Source organism: Rhinopithecus bieti, unplaced genomic scaffold (genome assembly GCF_001698545.2).
Source record: "Rhinopithecus bieti isolate Rb0 unplaced genomic scaffold, ASM169854v2 scaffold_25288, whole genome shotgun sequence".
Taxonomy (NCBI): Eukaryota; Metazoa; Chordata; class Mammalia; order Primates; family Cercopithecidae; genus Rhinopithecus; species Rhinopithecus bieti.
The window spans coordinates 756,985-780,867 of record NW_016811567.1 but is presented as its reverse complement, the minus strand read 5'-3'; the positions used below and the strand labels follow the sequence as shown (position 1 = coordinate 780,867).

Sequence of the window (23,883 nt, the reverse complement as noted above, 5' to 3'; positions counted from 1 at the left end):
GGAAGGATGGACGGTAGTTTTGTTGCTTGGCCAAATTATTTCCAGTTAAATTCAACAAGAAGTTCAATATCTTGTTTCACATTTTTTTTAGACCTGCCAACAGGTAACAAAATAGTTCTGTCCTTTTCCTTGGTTTACAAAATGAAAATAAATGTACTAGTTTCTTACTGACTTCTCAGTGCCTTACACCAGGAGGATAATAATGCCCTGTTATGACTGATGTTAATGTTGATTCCTTGGTTAAAGTACTGTCTGCCAGCTTTCTTCACTGTAAAAGCTTTTCTTTTGTAATTTGTGGGGAGATACTTTGAGATTCTACATACATACTGTTTCTCATCAAATTTTTACCCCATAGTTTTAGCATCTTTTGATGATCATAAGTATTTTAATACAAAAAATGAAAAACAAACTGAAATATTTTCTGTTTTGGTTTAAGCCTCGGTATTCAGGAAAAATTATTTTTTTCAACTTTGATTTTAGAAATAAAGGGTTCATGTGCAAGTTTATTCCATAGGTATATTGCATGATGCTGAGATTGAAAGTATGGATCCCATCATCCAGGTAGTAAGCATTTATAGTCATTTTTTTCCAGTCCTGAATCTAATCCAGAATAGCATAATGCATTGGGTTATTATGTCATATCAAAGAGTACAGGCTAGTTGTTTATAAAATGTCCCTCAGTTTTAGTTTGCCTATTATCTTATGGTTAAATTCAAATTATATATGTTTGACAAGAATATTACATAAGTAAGGTCCATTCAATGAAATATTACGCAGCCATTTAATAAATTTTACAATGTCTCAAGAGAAAAAAGTGGGTTGCAAAATCTTGTACCCAGTGAATAAAAAACACATGAGTAAAAAACGGATATTTACCAACAAGATGTACAAAAGTAATATAAATATTGTGTTGCAACAATAAACAGACCAATATTTTGAACATAATAAAGTCCAGAAATAAACCCAAAGATATTTATGAGAATTTAGCTTGTGATAAATGTATCATTTTATGTCCATGAAAAAAAGCTACGTTCTATACTAGAATCTCATTTCTACACCAAAATGAATTCCTAAATGTACGGAAGATTTAGATAAACCATAATATTACTAGAAGAAAACAGGTACATATTTGTGTATATTTTGGAAGGAGAAGAAGACTCTTAAACCATGATAGGAATACCAAAAAACATACAGAAAAAAAAGGTCTATAAATTTGACTACATAACAACTGAATTTTTCAGAATACATGAAAAGCAAGGTTGAAAGCAAATGCTGCTTCTAAGGTTTTGGACTAATAATTCCCAAATCAAAACTTCTTAATGATTGCCTATATCTCACTCACTAGAAAAGGTTCATGAGGGCAAAAATCATAGTTGTCTTATTCGTCACTGTAACCTCATAATACTAAAGCTTTTTTCTTTTCTGTTTTTAAAGAGAGAGGGAGAGAAGTCATTGGAAGAGTGAGGTAAATATTTTCTAGGACTCCTGAGTCAGCTAATGAGGAAGTATATGTGTCTGGATAACAAATGCATAGAAAAGCCACAGAGATGGAATCCAAAATGTTAACGGTGATTATCTTCAGTGATAGTGCTTTGTTTTGTTTTCTTTATACATCTGTTTTATTTTTTAAATGTATTACTTTTGTAATCATCTAGTTATATAAGAAATTCATCTCAGAGTAAGAATAAAATGATCTTTTTCTTTGAAAAAAACAATATTTGTTGAACGAATGAATGAATATCTTCACTAGCAGGGACTGGATTGATGATCCTTAGTAAAGAGGTGACATAATTGGGGCATACACTCTCTGTTCTGTATGCCCTCCTTCCCCCCATCCTTTCTGCAGTTTCTGAGCAGAAGAATACATTAGCACCCAACAACAAAAGGGCCTTGAAATGTGAGTTTCCTTCAGAGTCCTCTGACTAAGCCTTTGTCTTACCGCAGCAGTTTGAGTGGCACAAGAACCTCCCACCCACCAGAGAATTACCAAAGAATTGTAGCTCCTGACTGCCACTAGTTGATAGTCAATAGCCAATATCTAAAAGCCAACATCCAAGGGTTAAGCTAAGGTGAGGAGTTTATTTGTGCTGAATACAGAGGAGAGCCAGTTTTGCTGGAGTCAACTGCTCTCTAAGCTGCCACGGATAAACAAATGCACTCAATCCCATCATTTAGAAGGGTGTCAAGAGCACCACATGATGCAGGTATTATCTTTGGCAACTCCCAATCGCCATTCGTGAGGTACACTTTTTTCCGTGCTTTGCTTTGCTAGAGGATTATAGTACTCACATCTGTAGAACCTGAAAATCTTTTCGCTTTTCCCAACAGTGGAAAGTGATAAAGTTTTTCTTTCATCTTATTAAAATCTGAAATAGATGGTATTGAATGATGAAATTGAATGAGGTCTTAATAAATTTTGTGGGTTTTTTCCAGGTACAGTTTAAATACATAATAGTTCTGCTTTCTATCCCCCATCCCAATGCCCCTCAAGTTTTATGTTGGCTTCATAAAAAGAATTTGCAGGCTTTTCTTCTTTCTCCACATTCTAGAATTGTGAAAATTGTGGAGGAGACATCACCAACTCAATTTGTTGACATGAGCTAAGACGAAAATGAGTGGCATATATCCCACATGCCTCCTGGATTCACAGGAGAGATTCCTGGAGATTTAGATGATCAGAAATGACCTCATAGTGGAGTTAAGTCTTGAGCTGGACTTTGAAGAAAGGCTGGGATGGACAAGACATCTTCATTCTTTCATTGATTCAACCACAATTTACTAAGGACCTACCATGTGCCAAGCATTGCACAAGGTTCTGGGGACATATCTGTGAAAAAGAAGACAAGAACCCCTTAGAGGGCTTGCATTCTAAGGGAGGGAAAGGAGGCGACATTGGGGGTAGGGTAGGACACATATGACATATAAAAAATAACAAATACAAGGTATTTTCAGAGAATGAGGAAAAAAAAACAGGCTGGTATAACAGACTGTGATGGAGGGAGCGCTTTTCTATGCGGACTCCTCTCTCAGGAGGGAGCCAGCCATGCAGAGATCAAGGACAGAGAGTGCCAGGTGGGGAAAAATGGCAGTGGCAAGAGACAAATCATCCAATGGGTTAGAGCACGGGAACACAGGCATAGGACAGGAGGGCAGAGCAATAGGAAGCTTTTGGAGAAAACATACACTTTATGTTTTCGAAGGTCATTCTGGTTGCTTGTGGGAAGATTATAAGGGTACAAGAAGAGATGGGAGATCAATTTGAATACTTCTGCAGTTATCCAGGGACACCTGGAGTTGGAATTTCTCACTCTGGGCCAAGCAAAAGAATAAGCACTTTGCTTATGTGATCTTATTTAATCTTCCTAACAGCCCTAGGAAGTGGCCATCAATACTACCCCCAGTTTACAGAAAAGGCCAAGTGATTACACAGGTTACCCAGCTTGTCCAAATCACACAGCATGTAAGTGGCACACAGGGAAGCCAACCCAGGCTACTGAGCCTGCTCTCACCACTGCCTTATGCTCCACCGCCTCGTGCTCCACCGCCTCTCCAGCAATGCCCGCCAACTGCAAGGAGGACTGACTTGCTTCTACTGCTTCACTGGGCTTTGGGCAAACCTACTGCTAAGAGAAGCAGATGGAGGGAGGAATCTGTTTAGTTTTCCCCTGAAGCCCCTGCTGGTGTCCCATCTGCTTTATATAGCACCCTTCACTCTCCCCTCCACACACCCCACACAATTCCCCAGGTAGAAATAGGAGGTGGCCCATAGATTCTAAAACCTGAGTTCTGTGTCACTTGCTTGATATCACCCACCGGCCCCCACCCACTCCCCCAGGTAGAAATAGGAGATGGGCACAGGTCTAGGACCTGGCTGATGAAGCTTGCCCAAACACCTTAACAAATAAGGAGAGATGATCCCTGCAGTAGCTGGCTTCCTCTTGGACTCCAAAATCCTATCTGTGTTTTCCAAATCCAAAGGAAATTACCAAAAAGATAAATCCACAGTGTCAGATAAAATTGTTTTCAGGAGGTTTTACACACAAAGAACAACTCTCAAATGGCTCCTAAAATAAATCTCATGCTTTTAAAATAAACGTTTTGCTCTAAATGTTTTAACACTTGTTTATAACACCCAAGCCTGCCAAGAGGGCACCCATAAGCATCCTATCCCCCATCAGAGAGGCTCAGTTTGAAATCAGGTTCCACTCTTTACTTCTGTAGCTAGGAGGGGCTGCCACAGTTTTGCCTACAAAGGGAAAAGCTGCCTAGGCCTCCTGGGTGTGTCAGAGAAGCTGTCCCCGTACTGCTTTTGTAAAGCAAAGCTCTTCCTCACCCTAATTCTCTGCCTCCCTTTCCAGGTGCAGCAAGAGTTGTAAGACAGTAAGATGTCCTGTTGCTCTTGGCCTTAGGCAGACAATAAAAATGCACTTGGTTATGAAGATAAGTCCATCAGGGAGTACTACAAACACACCCAAGTTGCATCCACAGGACCTACTAAAAAATCTACATATGCCTATGGGGCTTCTCCAAGGGCCTAAGCAGGGAAGGCACAGCAAAGACCTTGCTTTCAGGACTCCCTGACTTCTCCATTCACCACCTGCCAGTCCTATATAAAGATCTTTTCTTATTTCCATCCAACAGCTTTCTTCATCACTTTCCCCAACACTGATAAAGCCCTCTTCTTGATTTATTCTTTCACATTTGGTGCCACACAGTGACGCCCAGAGTATTCAGACAATTGGCAAGATGACAAAATTTGTTCCAACAACTCTAGCTGTTTAAATGATTTTAAAAATAATAATGAGGGTCTCCCAAACGGTTGCTTTCTGGATTTAAACATAAAGATAGTTTCCCTCTGACATGCCAGTGTTCATGAAAAACTGGAGTGGAAATGTTAATAGATATTTCAAAGAAGAAGGAAGAGGAGAGGAAGAAAAGAAGATGGAGGAGATGAAGAGAAATAAAATACTCCCCTTCTCTCATTTGCTTAGAATACTTTGGCCTTGAAAAATCCATTAAATGTAGTACTGGATCTAAAATCTAATGTTGGTGTGTAGAGACACAACCAGTCCAGAGTTAGAGAAGTAAGGATGACATTTTCTTAGAGATATTACCAATCATTAATTGACTAATTGCTTTATTCTTTTACTTACACATTTACTTAGTATTCACTCTGTGTCCTGAAATAAAATCAGAAACAAGCTCACGGTCCAGTGAGAGGGACAAGAAAATCAGCTATAGCAATGCAAGGTGTTAAGTAATGATAAACGTGTGCTTGGATACTATGGGAGGCTTTTAATTAGGCTGGCCTTGGGTGAGCCAAGGACTTCCTATCAGTGACACTTGAGAGGGCTTTTTAAGGTTAAGTAGGGATTCACTAGGTGAAAGATGATAAACATCCTAGGAACACAAAAGGCATGGGCAAATAAATTCAAATAATCAACAGCAGGACTCTGTGGAAACGTGCCCATAGTCTGACCACAGCCAGTAGGCAGGTGAAGAAGATGGTAGAGACTGAGAGCCACACCATTCCTGGACCCCACTGCCAGCTGTATGTGCTTTTATTTCAACCACTATAGCAATTATGTATCGTGCATCTCTTTCTCTCTGCTCAATTCTAAGCCTTTCTAGGGCAAAAATTATTTTTTATTGTACAGATCCTAAGCATCCAGAACAGGACTGAAAACATTATAGCTATTCAATAACTGTTGACCTTGTTAGATGAGTAAATAAAGCTTTGAACTGAATAGATGTAATTATGAATGGTGGAAAGTGTATTATGATAAGAACTTTATCTTGAAAATGATAGAGTCATTGAAAAACTTTTAAGCAGGAGAGTGATGTGATTAGGTTTATAATTCTGAAAGATCATTTAGCCTGCAGTTGGGAGACTGGACTGAAGCTGGGCACGACTAGTTTAAAGAGACTAGTCAAGGACATTGCCAACATTAAACTTCCCATATTGCATTTCTTAACACAGTGGACATGTGATATGGGCCAGGCACAGTGCTAAGGGTTAGGGACCAAACACAAAGGAGCAAGAGTAGTTAAGGATTCCGGTTCTATAGTCAGGCTAGGGCTTACATCCTTGCTGAGACTTAGCTGTGTAACCCAGGACAAGTTAACTAGCCTCTCAGTGTCTTTCTTTATGCACTTTCCTTATTTTCAAAATGAGGTTAATACAATACAAGCATCTACCTCATAGAGTTGTTGTGGGAATTAAATGAGATAATACATGCAAAGTGCTTAGCATAGGTCCCGGCTCAATAAATGCTACCCCTTGTCATTACCATTAGTTTCTGTGCTCACGAAGTTTATAGACCAGTAAGAAAATTGACATAAAAACATATCATAGCAAGATAATGTGACAACAGAGATGCACACAGGGCCTTGTGGGGCACTTTAATGACTCAACAGGAGCAAAAAGGTGCCAGGAAAAGCTTCTAAGAGCAGGGGTCAACAAGGCTACCACTATCAACAGAAATAGGTCTTAGGGCCTTGAATGCTGTGAAAGTCTGACCTGGTGCGGTGTGGTCAGGAAAGTGGAAGAATGTGCAGCGATGTGCTGGAGCCAGGTTGTACAAGCTTATGCACATCTCTTCCAACTTCCTATTTAACGTGATGTGAGTAGCTTGAAATCGGCCATAGTGAGATCATTTACACCATGGAAATGAGCAAACGCTACAAATCAGGGCTGCTTCCCGACTTTCCCTTTCCCCAAACCTAGAGAGTTGGTTATTACATATTTACCACATCACTGTATGTGACTAGTATTTGGGAGGATAAGCCATTGAATTTTGTGACTGCCTGTAAGAAATCTAGGTGACTCCCAGTCCCTGTCTTGATGGTCATGCTGGTGACCTGAAATAGGAAATATGAGAGAACTGGATGAGGAGCCAGGGAAGGAGCATGAGTTTATCTGCATGGGGCCATGTACTCTTTTGTACTCTTGGAGATAGAAGTGAGCAGCAGGGCACTGCCCCCAAGAAAAACTCCACCTAACAACCTGGAATCCTGGGAATCTTCCAGTCTCTTAGTACAGATAGTCTTACATTGACCCAAGAAGAATCTAATCAGTTATTTCAAACAGAAGTAACGTGACCCATTGTTGGAAATAATAACTGAAATAGAAGACTGTCTCTGGCTGGACTTTAACATGACATGAATCACCTGGAATTTATTATGTGCCTGATAATTGAGAGATAACATCAAAATTAACCTTTATTCAACTTGAGTAAATAAATAGTTCAAGCACATTGTGTAACAGGATGGCAACCCCCACATGGGTTTTCTAAAACTGTTACAGATGCAAAAATCTGGCAAAGATTGTTAAAAACCTGGCTGCTGGACTCTAAGAACAGCAGAAAACATCCAGGAACCTACATATGTCTACCAAGAACTAGCCACGCAAAAGAACTTCATTGCCTTTCCTGTTCAGCTGCCTGACTGGCAGATTAGGAGACTCTCAAAGGAAATGTATATCTTTACTTCAACTAGACACTAAATGAACTTACTCATTCATTCAAAATTCATTGCGTACGTAATGAAGAGCAGTGTGCAAGGCACCAAGGATACAACAGTGAGCAGCACTAAGGCAGGAGAGGGGAGCACAGGGAAGTCAACAGGCAGGAGCACTGCAGTGGGATGTCAGACCCAAGCAGACATTTAGAAGGAGCTTTTGATACAACTGGGGAGTAGAGAGGAGAGGTCAAAAATGGCTGTATTTGTAGCTAAGATGGAGAAATGTAGAGGAAATTATGCTAGAATCAGGTGAATTTGTACCTGGGAGAATAACTGTCCCCCAGAGAGCTAAACTGAAGAAAATCCTAAAATTCAGCATAAAATTACTTGCTGTCATCCTTCTCAACAATGTTATTTGTAATTCGGAAAAATATAGAGAAGGCAAACTGGACACACATTCAGACAGCCTGAAGGAAGTGGGCAAGGTACAATATAGTAGAAAGCGTCAGACTTTAATCTTGACTGATTACATTCATGACTCACTTTGGCAGGATGAGATTTAGTAGCTTAAGCATACAGGTTTGCATTGGTTTTTCTAATTATGTAAATACAATATGGGGAAATTTGGTTTATGAATGAATAGATGACAAAGACAAGAGTCTTTTAGTTTTGTCATAGGTTTTGAAAAGACAAGGAAACTAATGTAGAGTTGTAATAAAATATTGAGTACAGAACTAGGATAGTCCAATTCCTGCTCCTCTATGCACAGGTCGGATCTTGAGGATGTGGGACCCAGGTTCTAAAAGGAATGCTAACAAATAGTAGAGGATCCAGAGGAGATCCAGCAAGGAGCAAAAGAATCACAAGCTAAGCTATTTGAGAGACAATCAATGGAGAAGATTGATAATACTTGGTAAGTTTAGTGAACACTTATTATGTACCAATACTATGCTAAGAATTTTACATTTACTTTCTCATTTAATCCTCAAAACAGTTTTATTCTATGAGATGGGTACTGTGATTATCCCTATTTTTCAGAGAAGCTGTCTTAGTGAGCTTAAGTATTGCTCAAGTTGCAATAACACAAGTGTCACTGCAGGGGCTCAGGTGTTTTCTACCATAACATAATGTACGTGTTCCTGAACAACCTTGCTTTCTGCAGAACTGTAAAAAATAGTGGAGGAATGTAGAGTTGAAGAAAAACACTAAAAGTTAATAAAAACAATGACATATCTAATAAAAATTTAAGACATGCTAAATTATTATTAATATTGCTAAGCACTTCAGTAATATTGGCATTTAACCTTTATTTAGAAATATTAGAAGGGGTTGCAAAGAAGAGTTGCAGTGCTGAATTATGAAGACCAAAGGGAAAGAGAGGGGGAAACTGAGATGATGATAACTAGTTTAAATCAGTTACAATCCATCTGACAGAGCTGGGTCAGAACCTGTTCTTTCCAGGTTCAAGCACTTTCCTCCTCTATCTGAAAAGATTTGGCTTCCGTTTGCAGGAAAGAAGGTGGGTGTGCCTGCTGACGGGTCAGTCATATGTAACTTTAACATGTTATGGATCTACGTTCCTTTAACATTACAGTTACTGAAATGCCACATGAATCCATCCTTCACTGCTTTTTCACAAACTTAGGAATCACTCAGGGTAAAGAATAAATGATTGCTGGTTGGCTCAATGTCTTTAGAGAGCTGCCCTGGTGGCTTTGCACAGCTTCTCATGAATAATCTAAAAATTTTAATGGGATGCAAACTAAGAAGGGAAAGTGACTAGCTCATTGCATCATGTAACCTCTATCATGGTAAAAGTATTTCAGGGTCTTTACTAGTACATTATCCAGTTCACACTTCTCCTTTTAAATTAGTGATTTGAAATATAAATTAAGCATGATCCTCTGGCCTTTCTGGAATTCTGGGAATCAATTTTTTCAGCAGTTTGAGAAACCATACAGCTAAGCCTTCTCCCAGTCCTACAATGTGAGGATTAAACTTTTATGTTACATCCATTTTTTCTTCAACAACACATATTAATGTTAATATATAGAAGAATAAATAAAACTACCAAAAAGAAACGAAATACAATTGACTACATGTTAAGCAATATTAACTTTAGCCATAGAAGATAAATTTGGGAAAGAGAAGCTGACAATTTCTTTTAAATGACAGGAACATGTCTCATAGAAATAAGTAATCTCATTGAGTTTATAAGCAAGTTTTGGAAGAATTATTGTTCTGGTTTGGCCTATTAGAAAGTCTAATTTTGCCTAAGGCCAAAAGAGGAGGAGGAAGATGAAGAAGAAAAACAGAGGGGAGAAGAGGAGGAGGCAGGGGAGCAAGGGACAAAGCCTTTCAAAAGGAAGGACAGCTAAAGAGGAGACACCACCCACAGGCTCTGCAGGTGAGTTGGCTCACCTGGAACGTACAGTGTTAAATATTAAATCAACGTCCCCTGGGCTGACACTGCATGGCACAAGTTCAGCAAGATGTGACAAGAAAACTGCTCACCTATGGCTTTCAGGGGTGCCTGTCCTACCCCAGCAATGCCTTTCTGTCCTCCCAAGTCAGGCAGAAAAAGAAAGGACAGTCCAATAGAGCACTGTCTGAGGGCCTAGTCTTCAGCCAGTTGCAGGATAAAGAAGGAAATCCAGAAGACTTGGAATCCTAGAAAAAGGATTTGAGTTTTTTATTTATTGACTCAACACATCCATTTGAGTAACTGCTATGTACCAGTCCCTAGGTGCTGAGGAAACAGGAATGAAGAAGGCATAGTTCCCTCCTTCCAGGTGTCCATAGGAGACAGACACAGAAAAAAGGCATTCATTACATACTTTGAAAGGTGAAGTGCAAAATACTGTGGAAACACACTGGGAGCCCCTGGGGGAATGACACCAAAGTCAGAACCTTGAGTGAACCAAGTTAACCAAGTAAACAAGGCAGGGAAGTGTGCTCCAGAAAGAGGGAGCCCCATGTGACCCAGAGGTAAGAAGAGCATGAGACTTGGAAAACTGCAAGTCAGGCAGACCTGGGTTAAATTCTACTTTTACTTAACTTCTCTGGGCCTACTTCCTCATCTGGATAAAGGAGATAGGTTTTACCACGCTTAGAGAGTTGCTTGCAGATGAAACGTGATAACATATATGAATCTACTACTGGTGCATGGCACACAGTAAATGTGCATCCCTTTCCAATTCCTCCCCTGCTCCCTGCCTCCACTCCCCTGGAAACAGGGCTCAGAACAATGAACCGATTGTTGAACTTATGACAGATCAGTTACATCCTAGCAGAAGGTTAGGAAAAGTCCAAAAAGATAGAAACTTTGACTCTGTTCTGAAGAGGTAGTGGGGTTCGGTAGCCAGTGGCCAGTTTGTGAGCAATTATACAATGGCTAGCGGTAAGTGAGAGGAGGATAGAAGGGAGGCGATTTTCCCAAATACTGATTATATTTATTGGCATCTCGTTCTAGAATATGGAAGCTAATGAGCCAATACATGTCTTTCCCTGCTCTTTCCCTCTAGGTAGGCGGAGTGGTGTGCAGATAAAAAGAGCGCTGGACTTGGAATGAAAAGACAGGGTCTTGCCTGAAATTTATCAGTCTGATTTTAGACACATCTGTCAATTTGTTAAGGCTCAATTTTTTTTTTTTTATGTGTGAAGGACAAACAAGTTGATGGAAATCCAAGAGTTTGTAAAATCTCAAACTCTATAAGCAAGCATAACACAAATGGCAGAGTGAGAAAGAAACTTTGAAGTTGGGTTAAGAATGAACTGGCAAAATAAACACATGTTAATATTGGTGGCTATCTATAGATTTTTGTTTTTTCTAACGTTTTCACAAAAAGCCAGCAAAGGGGAGGACAGGTCCTGAGCATTGTTTCACAGACCTCACCTCCTCACCACCGGTAAAGGTTATTTCAGATTCTCACACAGAAACCTGCCTCTCTCAGGGGAAGGAAGCAAATTTTTGTTTGTCTTATCCTTATGCAGATAAAAGGAGCTAATGGCAGTTCTTCAAATGCTTCTGAAGGAACAATACTTGAGATGGATGGATAATAGATTTTAAAGTGTCCCTCGTCTGATTGACTGGAATTAGTCTGCTCATGCTAACAGCTAGATCTTACTCTTATATTCACACAGAAAAATCGTTCCAAGGAATATTTACTCTTAGCAGAAGAGCTTTGACTAGCGTTATCTTGTGGAATTATAATCATCTGTGTCATTTCTGCCTCTTCCTGCACATAGGACTGATGCGGGAGTGCTGGGTAGAGCAGGGTGTGTTCCCTAGTTAGGGCTCCACCTCCATGGACCTAGGTGAGGACAGGCATTTCTGTTGCATTTCCCAAGACCAGCCTGGCCTGCCACGTCCCCCATCGTGTGCCTATAAAAACCCGAGACCCTAGCAAAGCAGACACAGAAGCAGCTGGAGGGCAAGAGGAGCACATTGGTGGAGGAACACACAGGCGGCTGGATGTCAAGAGGAATGGACCCACACTGGCATGCGGCTAGCCACTGACCGGCAGAAGCACACGGAATTTGGCCAGGGCAGTCCGGGCCACTGAGTGGGAAAACCGTCTCCCTTCTGGTTCCCCCATCCGCTGAGAGCTACTTCCACTCAATAAAACCTTGCACTCATTCTCCAAGCCCACATAATGATCCGATTCTTTCGGTACACTAAGGCAAGAACCTGGGATACAGAAAGCCCTCTGTCCTTGTGACAAGGCAGAGGTTCTAGTTGAGTTGGTTAACACACGCCTACAGACGGCAAAACTAAAAGAGCACACGGTAACACACATCCACTGGGGCTTTAGGAGCTGTAACCATTCACCTCTAGACACTGCCGTGGTGTTGGAGCCCCACAGCCTGCCAGTCTGTATGCTCCCCTAGAGGTTCGAGTAGCGGTGCACTGAAAAAGTGAGCCACTGCTCCTGTCACACGCCCTGTGAGGGGGACAAGGGAACCTTTTCCATTTCAGGAACTTTCATGAGACTTATCGATAGATTTGTTTCAAAGCAACAAGCTTCCCTAATCCAACAATGGAAGAAAAAAAGAGAATCATTGTCTCTACTCTTTCCATCTATGGAATCCACTACATATACAGAACACATATAGGAACAAGGGCAGTAAAATTCCAAAGAAGTCTAATCTGCTTTTGCACTGTTTTAATACAGATGAATTTTAAAAAATAGCTATGCAAATTAAAAAACTGTTTCCCATGCATGCTTTTATGAGCGGTTAAATACATGAGTTGTACTGGAGTTCTTTATAGGATGTTAAATAGTAATATATCCTTCTGGATTATATGGACTTTCAAACCTTTAATTCTGATTTTTCATGAACAAAAACAGCAGAAGTAGTTAAAAACTTCTATCCCTTTTAAGGAAGTAGAGAATTTAGTTCAGTTCTGAGCCGGCTTCCCCAAACCTTGCCAAGGCATGGCTGAATGACCTACTTGAGATCAGTGATTAACAAGGTCAGCAGATAACATTTTTCTGTATGAATTTTGTACCACCCCAGCCTTTCCTGAAAGACAGTTGACAGTTAAAAGAACCGGTTCTTTTAAAGTGACAGCATCACAGAACATAGGTAAACTGAAAAAAGTTATCTCCTTAAAATGAATTTGCAGTCTCTCATCTTCAGAACTTCTTACAAATTTACTATAAAATTAGAACAAATGCTTTAGACGATCTAAGAACAGGACAATAGTAACAATGTATTTTTTTCAGCTTTGAGTCTATCCCCAAAGAATGCCAACTAAACCTTGGAAATACATTAAGTTTCACTGTTATGTGTTTTCTGAAAAATGTTGATTTCAAGACCAACATGGAAAAGCTGAACCTTTTGCAATAAAAGGAAATACTCAGTACTTTGTCCTTTGTTGCTTGGCAACTAAGGGCTATAAATGGATTTTATGATTATAAATTCACTGGAATTAATGTGAACATGTAAAACTTGTAATAATTCCCTGGAGACAGGAGTGTTTCTTTGAAAAAGAAATGTATGGATCTATGTATGTAGCTGTACTCATTCTTGTTTCACAATAAATAAAGCAAGCAATTTGGTTCCTTCATATTTGCAAATATTATAATAAAACCACTACTATTTATTTTATCATTTTAACATTTTATCATTCATGTTCACAACCATAAGAGGGTAGCTGTTATTATCCCCATTTGACAGATGGAGAACATTGAAACTTTAAAAGGTCACACAACTAAGATGCAAATAAACCAGGATTCAAAGCCAAGTCTGCCTGAAACAAGGCATCCGCCATTCGCCTGCATACCACAGAGGTTCCTAGGAAGCATATTTCTCAGCTCTTAACAGTTGAGCTATTGGTAGCTTTAACCCTATGAGAATGACACTAATTCTCAGTATCAAGTCACATGATGCTCTCTTCAGAACACATTACTTCTTATTGCCATATATGACATTTGTTTCTTATATTGTTAACACCAGGGTATCAACCATTGGGGTCCCATCTTGCTGGACTTTTTGTCCTGAGTCAGGTTACCCAAAATTACAAGATTAAGAGTTAATATTTATACTGCCCTTCTGAGCATAGCCTCCTGCCTAACTTTCCTCTGTATATTTTTGTTATGCACAGAGCAGTACTAAAGAACAGTGATGGTGTTCTGATATCTTTGTACTCTTATTAGTGGACTTACATTATGAGTTTCTGGAGCTGCCTGCTCAATGAACATAAGCCATTACCTTTTTACCACTAACACCTCATCTTATTGTGCTAGAGCTGGGATTTTCAAAGGAATAATGGCAGATGGCAGTAAAGTGCCAACTGCTAGCAGTCCAGAATAATTTTACATGCAAATTGTACAAAAAAAGAAAGCAAGCAAGCCCTGGTTATCTTAACAGGAGACATGAGTTCTACAACTATCTCTATAGATGTTCCCTGTGACCTGTTTAGAAGACAATGTGCACAGTGGATAGGGACACAAGCCTTCAGAGCAGACAGATTTCTGTCCAAATCTAAGCACTTCACATACATAATAGCTGTGTTACCTTGGGCAAGGTACATAACTTCTCTGAATCTGTTTCCTCATCTCTAAAATACTGACAACATTATCATTCATTGTGTTGTGCAAATTAAGAATTAATATAGCTAAAGTCTTAGTACAATGTCTAACATAAAGTAAAGCATTCATTCAATGGCAGTGGTTTTCCTTCATTAAATGATAGTGGTTTTCTTATTTATCACAGGCTGCTCTCTTCAACCCACTGACTGGACATCCTTCTCCACTGCACGGAAACCTCTTTTCAAGGTCATACACAACCTTCTTTTTCCCAGATTCTATAGGCAATTGTCTTGTATTTCAGACACATTTGAAACGTTTGACCATATTCTTATTGAAACACTTTATCTCCTAGTTTAACAACCACACTCTCCTGGTTTCCCTCCTACCTCACTAAACATTCCTTTGCTACTCTCACTTGGATCCCAAAATGTGATCTGGGACCCTTTTCTCTATCTGTACTATTCTTGGTGATCTCACTTAGTCTCAGGGGCTTTAAATACTACTTATAAGCTGATGACTCCCTAACTGACATCAGCAGCTCTAATCTTTCCTTGGGTTTCAAATTCAATAATCCAACTGCCTCCTCATCACTTCCACTTGGTTGTCTAAAAGAGATCTCAAATGTAAAATGTCTCAAATGAATTCTTAATTACACACATACACACACACACACACACACACACACACACACACGTGCGCCTGTTCTTCAGTCTTCCACATCTAAGTACATTGTACTACCATCCACGAATTGTTGACACCAACACCTAGGCATCATCCTAAACAGATTCCTCTGTCTTCCTCACTGCCACATCCCATCCATCTGCCCCTGCCTGTTCTCCTGCTTAAAACTCTCCACACTGAGAATAAAAACCAAACTCTAATGTCATTTTCTACCACCCTCCCCATTGTCACTCACACTTCAAGTGCTTCCACCTCACTGTTCCTTTCCTATCCCTCTCCCAACCACCTCAAGCTCAGTGACTGCACAGTTGCTCTGTTTACCTAAAATGTTCTTCTCCCAAACAGATGCATGACTTGCTTCTGGTCGTTCTTCAGGTCTCAGCTTGAATGTCACCCCTCAGAAACCATTCCTGATTGTCTTAGCTCCAGTAACTCTGTCTTCATAAGACTCTCTGCACCACCATCTGGTTTTATTTTCTTCATAATTAATGACATTTTGAAATCATTGTTTTATTTATCTCCTATTGACTTCTCCCTTCATCTAGAGAAGAAGCCACTATAAGGTAAGGACTCTGCTTATTCATCACAGAGTCCCTGGTTCTTAGGAGAGCAGCAGGCTTATGAGAGACAGTCAAATATTTTTTGATTGTGTGAAAGTTGATCATACAAATTAGGTCATTCTTGTCACAGCCAACTAAAACAGAGTCATGAGGCCAGGGGGAAAAAGCACTCAGGGCATATAACATTGCTCAAAAAATGCAATTCTCTACAAGCCTGGATGCTGAAACTGCTTGCTATATAACCTTAAACCAGTTTTATATATAATCATTGCTGAAACAACCTGCTACAACTCTTAAAACTAGTTTTACCCACTGCTATCACTTACCAACCAAAACTTGCCAGCTCCCTAAACTTTCATAGTGCAAATTAATTTTCTCAAAGAACAATACATAACATTTCTCCTTTCTATAAAACCTCCAGTCTCCTCTTTGTTCTTCAGGCATACCAAAGACCACCTAGGCTGCCTGTATGCTCCAAATTGCAATTATTTCTTCCCAAATAAAACATGAAATTTAGAGATTCATCTCTACATTTTTATTTTGACTTTGACAATGACTGAATAAACAAGGTAAGGAATAAATGACCTTGCAGCCATTTACTATCTGGATAACCCTCAAGCAAGTTACCTAACCTCTGTCAGCCTCATGTTTCTCATACAAGGATAGAAATCCCCTAGGGCTGCCTTGACGCTAAATGGAGAAAATCATAATTAAGAAACAATGAGAATAATAGTAACTAAAAATTATTGTCTCTCTGTGCCAGGCATAGTGCTTCACAACCACATTTTGAGATGATAGGGTTATCCCCATTTTACAAGCAAGGAAACTAAGGCCTGCAGAGCCTTATGAACCTATCCCTAGTCCCAGAGGTAGTCAATGGTAGAGCTAGGATTCACAGCCAGGACGACTAACTCAGAATCTATATTCCTAAGGATGATTCTGCACTCAGCACATAGTAAGTGCTTGAAAACAGTTATTATGATTATTAATTAGGTTGTAGATCAGGGGTTGGTCAAATTTTCTGTAAAGAGCCAGATAGTGTTTTGATCTCTGTTGCAACCATTCACCTCGTCCATCACAGCATCAAAGCAGGCCACAGGCAATATGTAAAAGAGCATGTTCCAGTAAAACTTTATTTGCAAAAACAGGCAGCAGGCCAGATTTGGCCTGTGGTCCATAACTTACTGACCTCTGTTGATGATGAATAACTAACATTAAGAGATGCTTACTGCATGTTTACTAAAAAGCACAAATTATATAATCCCCTTTTTGTTTTAAAAAGCACACAAGATAGACACCAAACTGAACATAGTTAGCACTAAATAGTAAAATTACTACTAATAATTATCTTCTTCTTTTAGGTTACCTATATTATCCACAATTGTCCATGTATTGAATGTTTAGCTTCCAAGACATTGTGGAGTCTTCCAGAAACCAGGTTCTAACCTCAAAGTTGAAAGATGACAATATCAGTAACACCAAAGAAGGTGGGGGATCCTCCACTCAGAAGGGTTTGTTTGGGTGATTTTGTTCCAGGACTCCCCAAAGATGGAGATAAATCTGACAGGTCTCAAAGGTAGCATGGGCAGGTGACAAAAGGTCAGCTCTAATCTCCTTACAGCACACTTCAAATTCTAATTAAATCACCTTCATTTTGGAGATCCCCGCATGAAGAAAGAAAGGTATTTCTTAGAAATGTTCAGATAATTTCGTAGAAATGTTCAGATAATCCTAAATTCCTTGCACGACCTGGCTGGTTCTTCCTGTCCTTGGCATATTCTTGTTCCCAGTCTCCTGGGAAGTCCATGCTGTTTCCACACAGAATCAGAGGCTGCCTGCACAGGTAAACAACGAACTCCCGCATCTCTGAAATTATCCCACATATATAGATATCCATATATATCTGTATAGATATATCTCTATATATTTTACCTATATATAGAGAGAGATATTATCTATATAGGTATCTATATATAACTATGTGGGATAATTTCAGAGATGCTGGGTACAACATAATACCTAAAATTCCACCATTAGAGATTAACCAGACCTGCCCCTGGAGGAGGTAATCTTTCTGCTGCTTTTGATCAAGACAGCTTCAATGTTCTATGAAAGCACTTTGAATACAAGACTCTACAGAGGTGTAAGGTGGTGTTAGATCATTTGCCATTTGCTCCTCTGTGCAAGCTTAGGTTTTATTAAGACAGAAGGAAAAGGACGTAGGAAACTGGTTGTCTAAGAGAGTGGGAAAGTGGTGGCCCCAAAAACAGAGAATTGAGAGACTGGCCTAAGGCCAGAGATACTCTTTACCCATAAGACAGACTTGTCCAGTGCCAGCACTGGGCAGCTTCTGTCCTCTACACTGCATTCGGCTTTCAGAGCTTCTGATTCTTCTGTCAGAAATTCAGAAACCAGCCAATCAAAGTTGTTTTCACATTTTAGAGAAATAATATACAGAAACCACTTAAGACATTGATCATTTTATCTCTGCTAATAATGGAATCTGAGGCATTCTATCAACTGGCAACACTTTGTCTCAACTCCCTCTGTTTGTTCTATTCACTGGACCATTCTGCTACTGGGCAAGTTTTCCCTCTTCATACAGTTGAACTTGCTAGGTGCCCCAGCTCTAGTCAGAATTCAATATCTGCTTGTTGAATGGACTAGTCTTTTGCACTGTTCTTTCATTCCTTCACTCCATAAGTATCAGTGCCTACTAAATGCCAGTATCATATAGGCATTTTCCAAGCAACGGCTCTCCTCTACACAGCAATTCTGCTTAACCTCCCTGAAGCCTTTCTAGATTAATCCCATCTGGGTTGAGCACTTCAGTCACTTCTTGTCTGCTCCAAAGCCTTCAGCATTTCCCCCATTTTCCTGAACATGGGGCACTTCATGGTATTCCTATACAGCTTATGGACAGCAGATGTTTCTGCCTTCCCTGCATCCCCACTGCCCTCTTTTGGTAATAGCTACTTGGAGAATTTAAATCTTAAGCAGAGAGATGGGCAGAAAATGTTCAAAGCTTTTTTGATGGCAGCTTCCTGAACAGACTATTCTTCCTCATAGATCTCAAGAACTGCCTGGTGGTTACTGTCCTTCCACAGGTTCTAGCAGCTACTCCCACAAACCTCAACAAGTGAGCTGGAGTTTCTGCCAGTTTCCTTCTTGAGCTTTTACTTGTGATCTACTCTTAGTATGTAGTTTTTCCCACAGCATACTTTTTCCCACTCTGCTCAATCTGGGCCAGAATCTCCTCTTTGCTTTCAGTGCTAAGCCAACAAAGCATTTGAGCACCTACTTCAGGATGAAGAGGATAAATAGCTTCTCAAAAATTTGTTCTTTAGAGATTAAATATAATCAACAATACTGTTTTCAACTCATTTTAATAAACTATTTTAAGAGCTTGGAAACAAATAATGAGTCCTCTGATACCAAGATAGTGCAAATTAAGAGTCTGAGATTAGAGCTATCAAAGATAAATGAAGTAAAGTGAGGAATGGGATTTACTGTACTTTATTTTTTAATTCCTTTTTATCCAGAAGATTGTTGTAAGAATAAAATGATATGATGTAAAATAAATAGCACAGTGCTTGGCACGTGGTAAATGCTCAACAGATGTTATTAATCTGGTTCAAACTTGAAGTGAAATTGACAATGTTTTCAAGTTAACTTAAAACTTTGCAAACGTTAAAGTTTCAAGTTAACTTAAAACTTTGCAAACGTTAAAGCATATAGATTTCTAAAGATATAACCACGACTCTCATAGAAATATAATATGAATGCATGTTAGAGATTGTATTTAACTAGTTAATTAATGAAGGGACCAGGAAGATGTTACAACTGTTTCAAAGGAGAATTCAAACATCAGATACACACATACACTGTATAGAATGAATTTATAAATAAATGCAAAAATGGCTTTTACTGAAACTATTGATCCCCCTAAGAACATATTTCATTTGCATATCTATACATAAAAATCATTTGCATCGATATCCGTTACCTGCAATTTACAGAGTTTCAAAATAGCTCTACTACACCGAAAGGCGCAAACACCATAGAATCCCATAGCCCAGAATGATGTGATTTAGGCATAGTTTTCTATGGAAGACACCCAGTAATCCTTTTAATCCATGCCAAAATCTTTTACAATTTTTCTTGACACATGGATCTTAAACAGAAGCGTTTTGCTGAATTAAACCTATTCTCCTTTAAGATAAACTCTTCCCTGATTATAACATTATATATTCAAATTATAAAGCACTTAGATAATAAAGTATAAAGAAAATAAAAATCTTCCTAATCCTATCACTCCGAGGTAGTTACTGTTAATGCTTAAAGTATATTCATCCGGTTTTTTCTATGTATTTGTGTGTGCATGAATGGAAATATATTAACTGTTTGCAACCCAGTTTTAATAAACTTATTATAGAAAGTTATCTATATATATCTAATTGAGTTTATATATTCCACATTGTAATTCACTTTTTTCCTTAAGATCATAAACATTTTTCTTTGTCATCATTTTTAATAGCTACAAAATATTCCATTATATGTTAGAACCATAATTACTGGCCGGGCGCGGTGGCTCAAGCCTGTAATCCCAGCACTTTGGGAGGCCGAGACGGGCGGATCGAGACCATCCTGGCGAACACAGTGAAACCCCGTCTCTACTAAAAAAAACTACAAAAAACTAGCCGGGCGTGGTGGGGGCGCCTGTAGTCCCAGCTACTCGGGAGGCTGAGGCAGGAGAATGGCGTAAACCCGGGAGGCGGAGCTTGCAGTGAGCTGAGATCCGGCCACTGCACTCCAGCCTGGGCGACAGAGCGAGACTCCGTCTCAAAAAAAAAAAAAAAAAAAAAAAAAAACCTAACAACCATAATTACTAAATCCACCACTATTAGAAATTTAGGTTGTAACCAATTTTTAGTTATTATAAATAAAACAATGCACCTGTCTTCTGACAACCTTTTTCTTGAAGTGGTACCGTTTTGCTGAAAAAGCCAAACATCTCACAAACATAGTGAATTACATGTAATTACATGTAAAAGAGAATTACAATGAAACGCAATGTCTGAGTTTCCAGAGGATGTTGCAGTTTCTAGAGTGCCTGATGGCGCCTCTTCTGCTTTAGCTCACAAGCCTACCTATTGCATCAGTGGCAGACAGGGATTTGAATTAGAACCGGAATTATCAGCTACCCAGAACCACCACCCTTGTCACTTTCCTGAGACACCATGAAGATTTAGTCACGTTTGGAAGTTAAAAATAAAAACTAAGATCATCATGAGCTTTGACAGTCAAGGCCATTTAATTCGAGATAATTTTTAATACAAACATGTCTATAAGGAAAAAGTACATTATTTAGGGCTTAGTTTCTTAGAATGAAGAGCCTGAGGAAATGGAGAAAATAGCTTTCAGGTGGGTAACAAATTGTCAAATTTTTTTCTTGATTTTCAAACCTTGAATTTTATTTGATTAGAAACAGTAACGTATCATTAGGAGCATGACATGAAACAACTGGCTCTTCTCATGAGAATATCAGATTCAAGGAGAGGGTATAGCTCAGAGGTAGAGAACCAGACTGCAGATCAAGAATATCAGCTTCAGTTCAGCTGTCTTCATTTTAAAGATTTGAAAAGGGTCAAGAGAAAGGAAATTATTAAAATGTAAGAGAAAGTATCCAAAGCCCTACAAGCTACCATTTAAACGAAGTGGTTGTTGAACTTGACTCAGAGTAGGTGCTCAATATTTGCTGAATAGTAGAGATAAGAAAAAATTAACACTTAGCTGTGTGATTTTCAAGGGGATGGGAATCACTTAAGCTAGTGCCTTCATTTTAATTTGTGAAGTCTACCACCTTTTCCAACTATTCAAAGATAATGTAAGAAAAACACTGATCATTTTATTCTCTTTTGATAGAGAATGGACTTTCCCCATCAAAAAGGCTTCAAGTGGAGCCACAGAGTTTGGTTTGGACAAAGAAAAATACTTTTATAATAATGACCAGATAATTGCAACAAGCTGCAGAGGGGACTTGTAGAAACTATATCCATAGAAACCTCCAAAAATAGTATAAACAAGGACAGTATAGGGATCCCATAGAAATAAAATCTCTTTCAAAAAACAGAAAGTAGACCAGATTTGATATTCAGGTCTTCCCTAGCTCTAGAAGGAAATGGAGTAGATTTTTGCATGTATACAATAAATTGCTGGTTTCTCTAAAATAGATGCAATGGTAGACTGAAGCTTACTACCTACTGCTCAAGTGAAAAGTACATATGATGTAAAATCAGGCAATAACAATCTGGCAACATTAGTGTGCCTACCATGTGCCAGCCATGACTCAGGTAGACAATACCAATTTGGCCACTGTCAGAGACAGAACATTCAATGGAATGGATGGTAGGACTGAGATAAAGTGATAATTCTCTTGGTGTTATATTCCTTCTTGCCATTTCTGGAAAAATCCAAGCCACAGAAACTACCCCATGGTGTTGATTCCTCCCAATAGTGACACAGAATCTCACTCTTTCTTTGGTATGCCTCGTCACTCTTTAGTGTTCAGCACTGTTTACTATTCAGTCCATTCCATTCAACTTTTAAATACATATTATTTGTCAGGCACTTTACAAAGTACAAGAAATACCAAAAGCACTTGTGCTGCTGACTGATTCCTAGATTCTGTAAATGAACAGGTCTTCCCTCACTTCTTCTCATACTCCCTCATGCAAAATACCTTACCGTGTAAAAAGGATAGTCATGTTTCCCTTCACATAGAATCTGAGCATGGCTATGTAGTTTTTTTTTTAAACATAGGGTATGGGAAAAAATAAAATCTAGCATAGGACAGGGACAATTAATAGTAACATAAACATGCTGACTCCTTGATTCTAACAACCAAACTGTAAGATGGAAATTCTGTTTTGCTTAAAATCTCTATCCATACCATTAATTTTTTGCTTCCAATGCAGCACATAAACCCCCACTTTTGATAATTAGGAGAGTTACCTAAGTATGATAGCATTTCTTTCAAAATAAAGTTTAAGGGAATACGGAAAAGGTGAAACAGGGATAGTGAGCATTTCTCAGAAGCAGCAAATTCATGCTGGAAATTGGCCTCTTACCTTCAAAGAACTGCTGCAGGGCCTCATTTTCGCCTACCACATCCATGGTGCTGTGGTCCTAGTACTAGTTCCTCGTAAAACAATGGTTATCAGACCTCAGGAAGTAAGTACTGTCCCTTTGATTCGAAGCCTACGAATGCTCTTGAAAAATCATTTTCTTTTTATTGGAGCGAAGCATATCTTCGGCCATCAAATTGTGCCCGGAAAGACGGTTGAGTTTTCAAATGTGATTATAAAACTGGAAGGATATGCAACCATGCATGTTTTTTAAAAATTCACGAAGAGGGAAGAGGTAGCAAATGCATCTGTCTTAATATAGGGAACTGTTTCTACTCTGCTTTTCGTCTTTAAGGACCTTTGTCCTTAGTGACACATGTAATTACATAAATGGGCAATAAATACATAGTCTTATCTCTTATTTGTCCTTTTACATCAATATATTTATATCTCCACCTTTATCAACTAGATCCATTTAGCTACCACCAATAAAAGATACTTATTTTTTTAATCTAGAAAAAAGGGATAAATCAATATAATTACTTTTGATACCTATAATCACAGGTAATTTTAAAAGTCTTGTGCTAATGAAAAGTTAGAATTTCTTAAGTATTTCTAAACTTACAGCAAAAACTTAAATTCCTTAATACATACCTGTTCCATTTCCTCTAGAGCTTATTTGCTTCCAAAGTATAAACCATAAAGTATAAGAAGTCTAACAAGCAACAAAAACTGCATTACCAATTTAATAATTCTTATAGCTGAGTCACTAGTAGCTGGATTCACTCGTAAATATAAAACCATACCCAAATAAATGTTTTGTTTTCACTGCTTAGCTATAATTCATTTAATAATAGCCTAAGAAAATACAATTAGGAAATTAAATTATCCTTTCAGCCTCTTCCTTTTCTCTTTTTCCCAACTTTCTATTTGGAAAAAAATAGAATAGTACTGTAAAATATATATATACTCTTCACCTACACTTACCAATTATTGACTCTGTCTCTCATATATATA

The 23,883-nt window shown here is 38.8% G+C and overlaps 1 protein-coding gene across 1 annotated transcript in view; it reads right to left on the bottom strand.

Moving 5' to 3' along the window:
- MYRFL (myelin regulatory factor like) overlaps positions 1-23,192 on the bottom strand; it is a 112,649-nt gene extending 89,457 nt beyond the window's left edge. The window contains exon 1 of the mRNA XM_017894064.1: positions 22,870-23,192. Within this exon, the coding sequence (XP_017749553.1) occupies positions 22,870-22,915 (46 nt within the window). The 5' untranslated portion in view covers positions 22,916-23,192. The remainder of the gene's footprint in view (positions 1-22,869) is intronic.
- Positions 23,193-23,883: the final 691 nt, after the last annotated feature.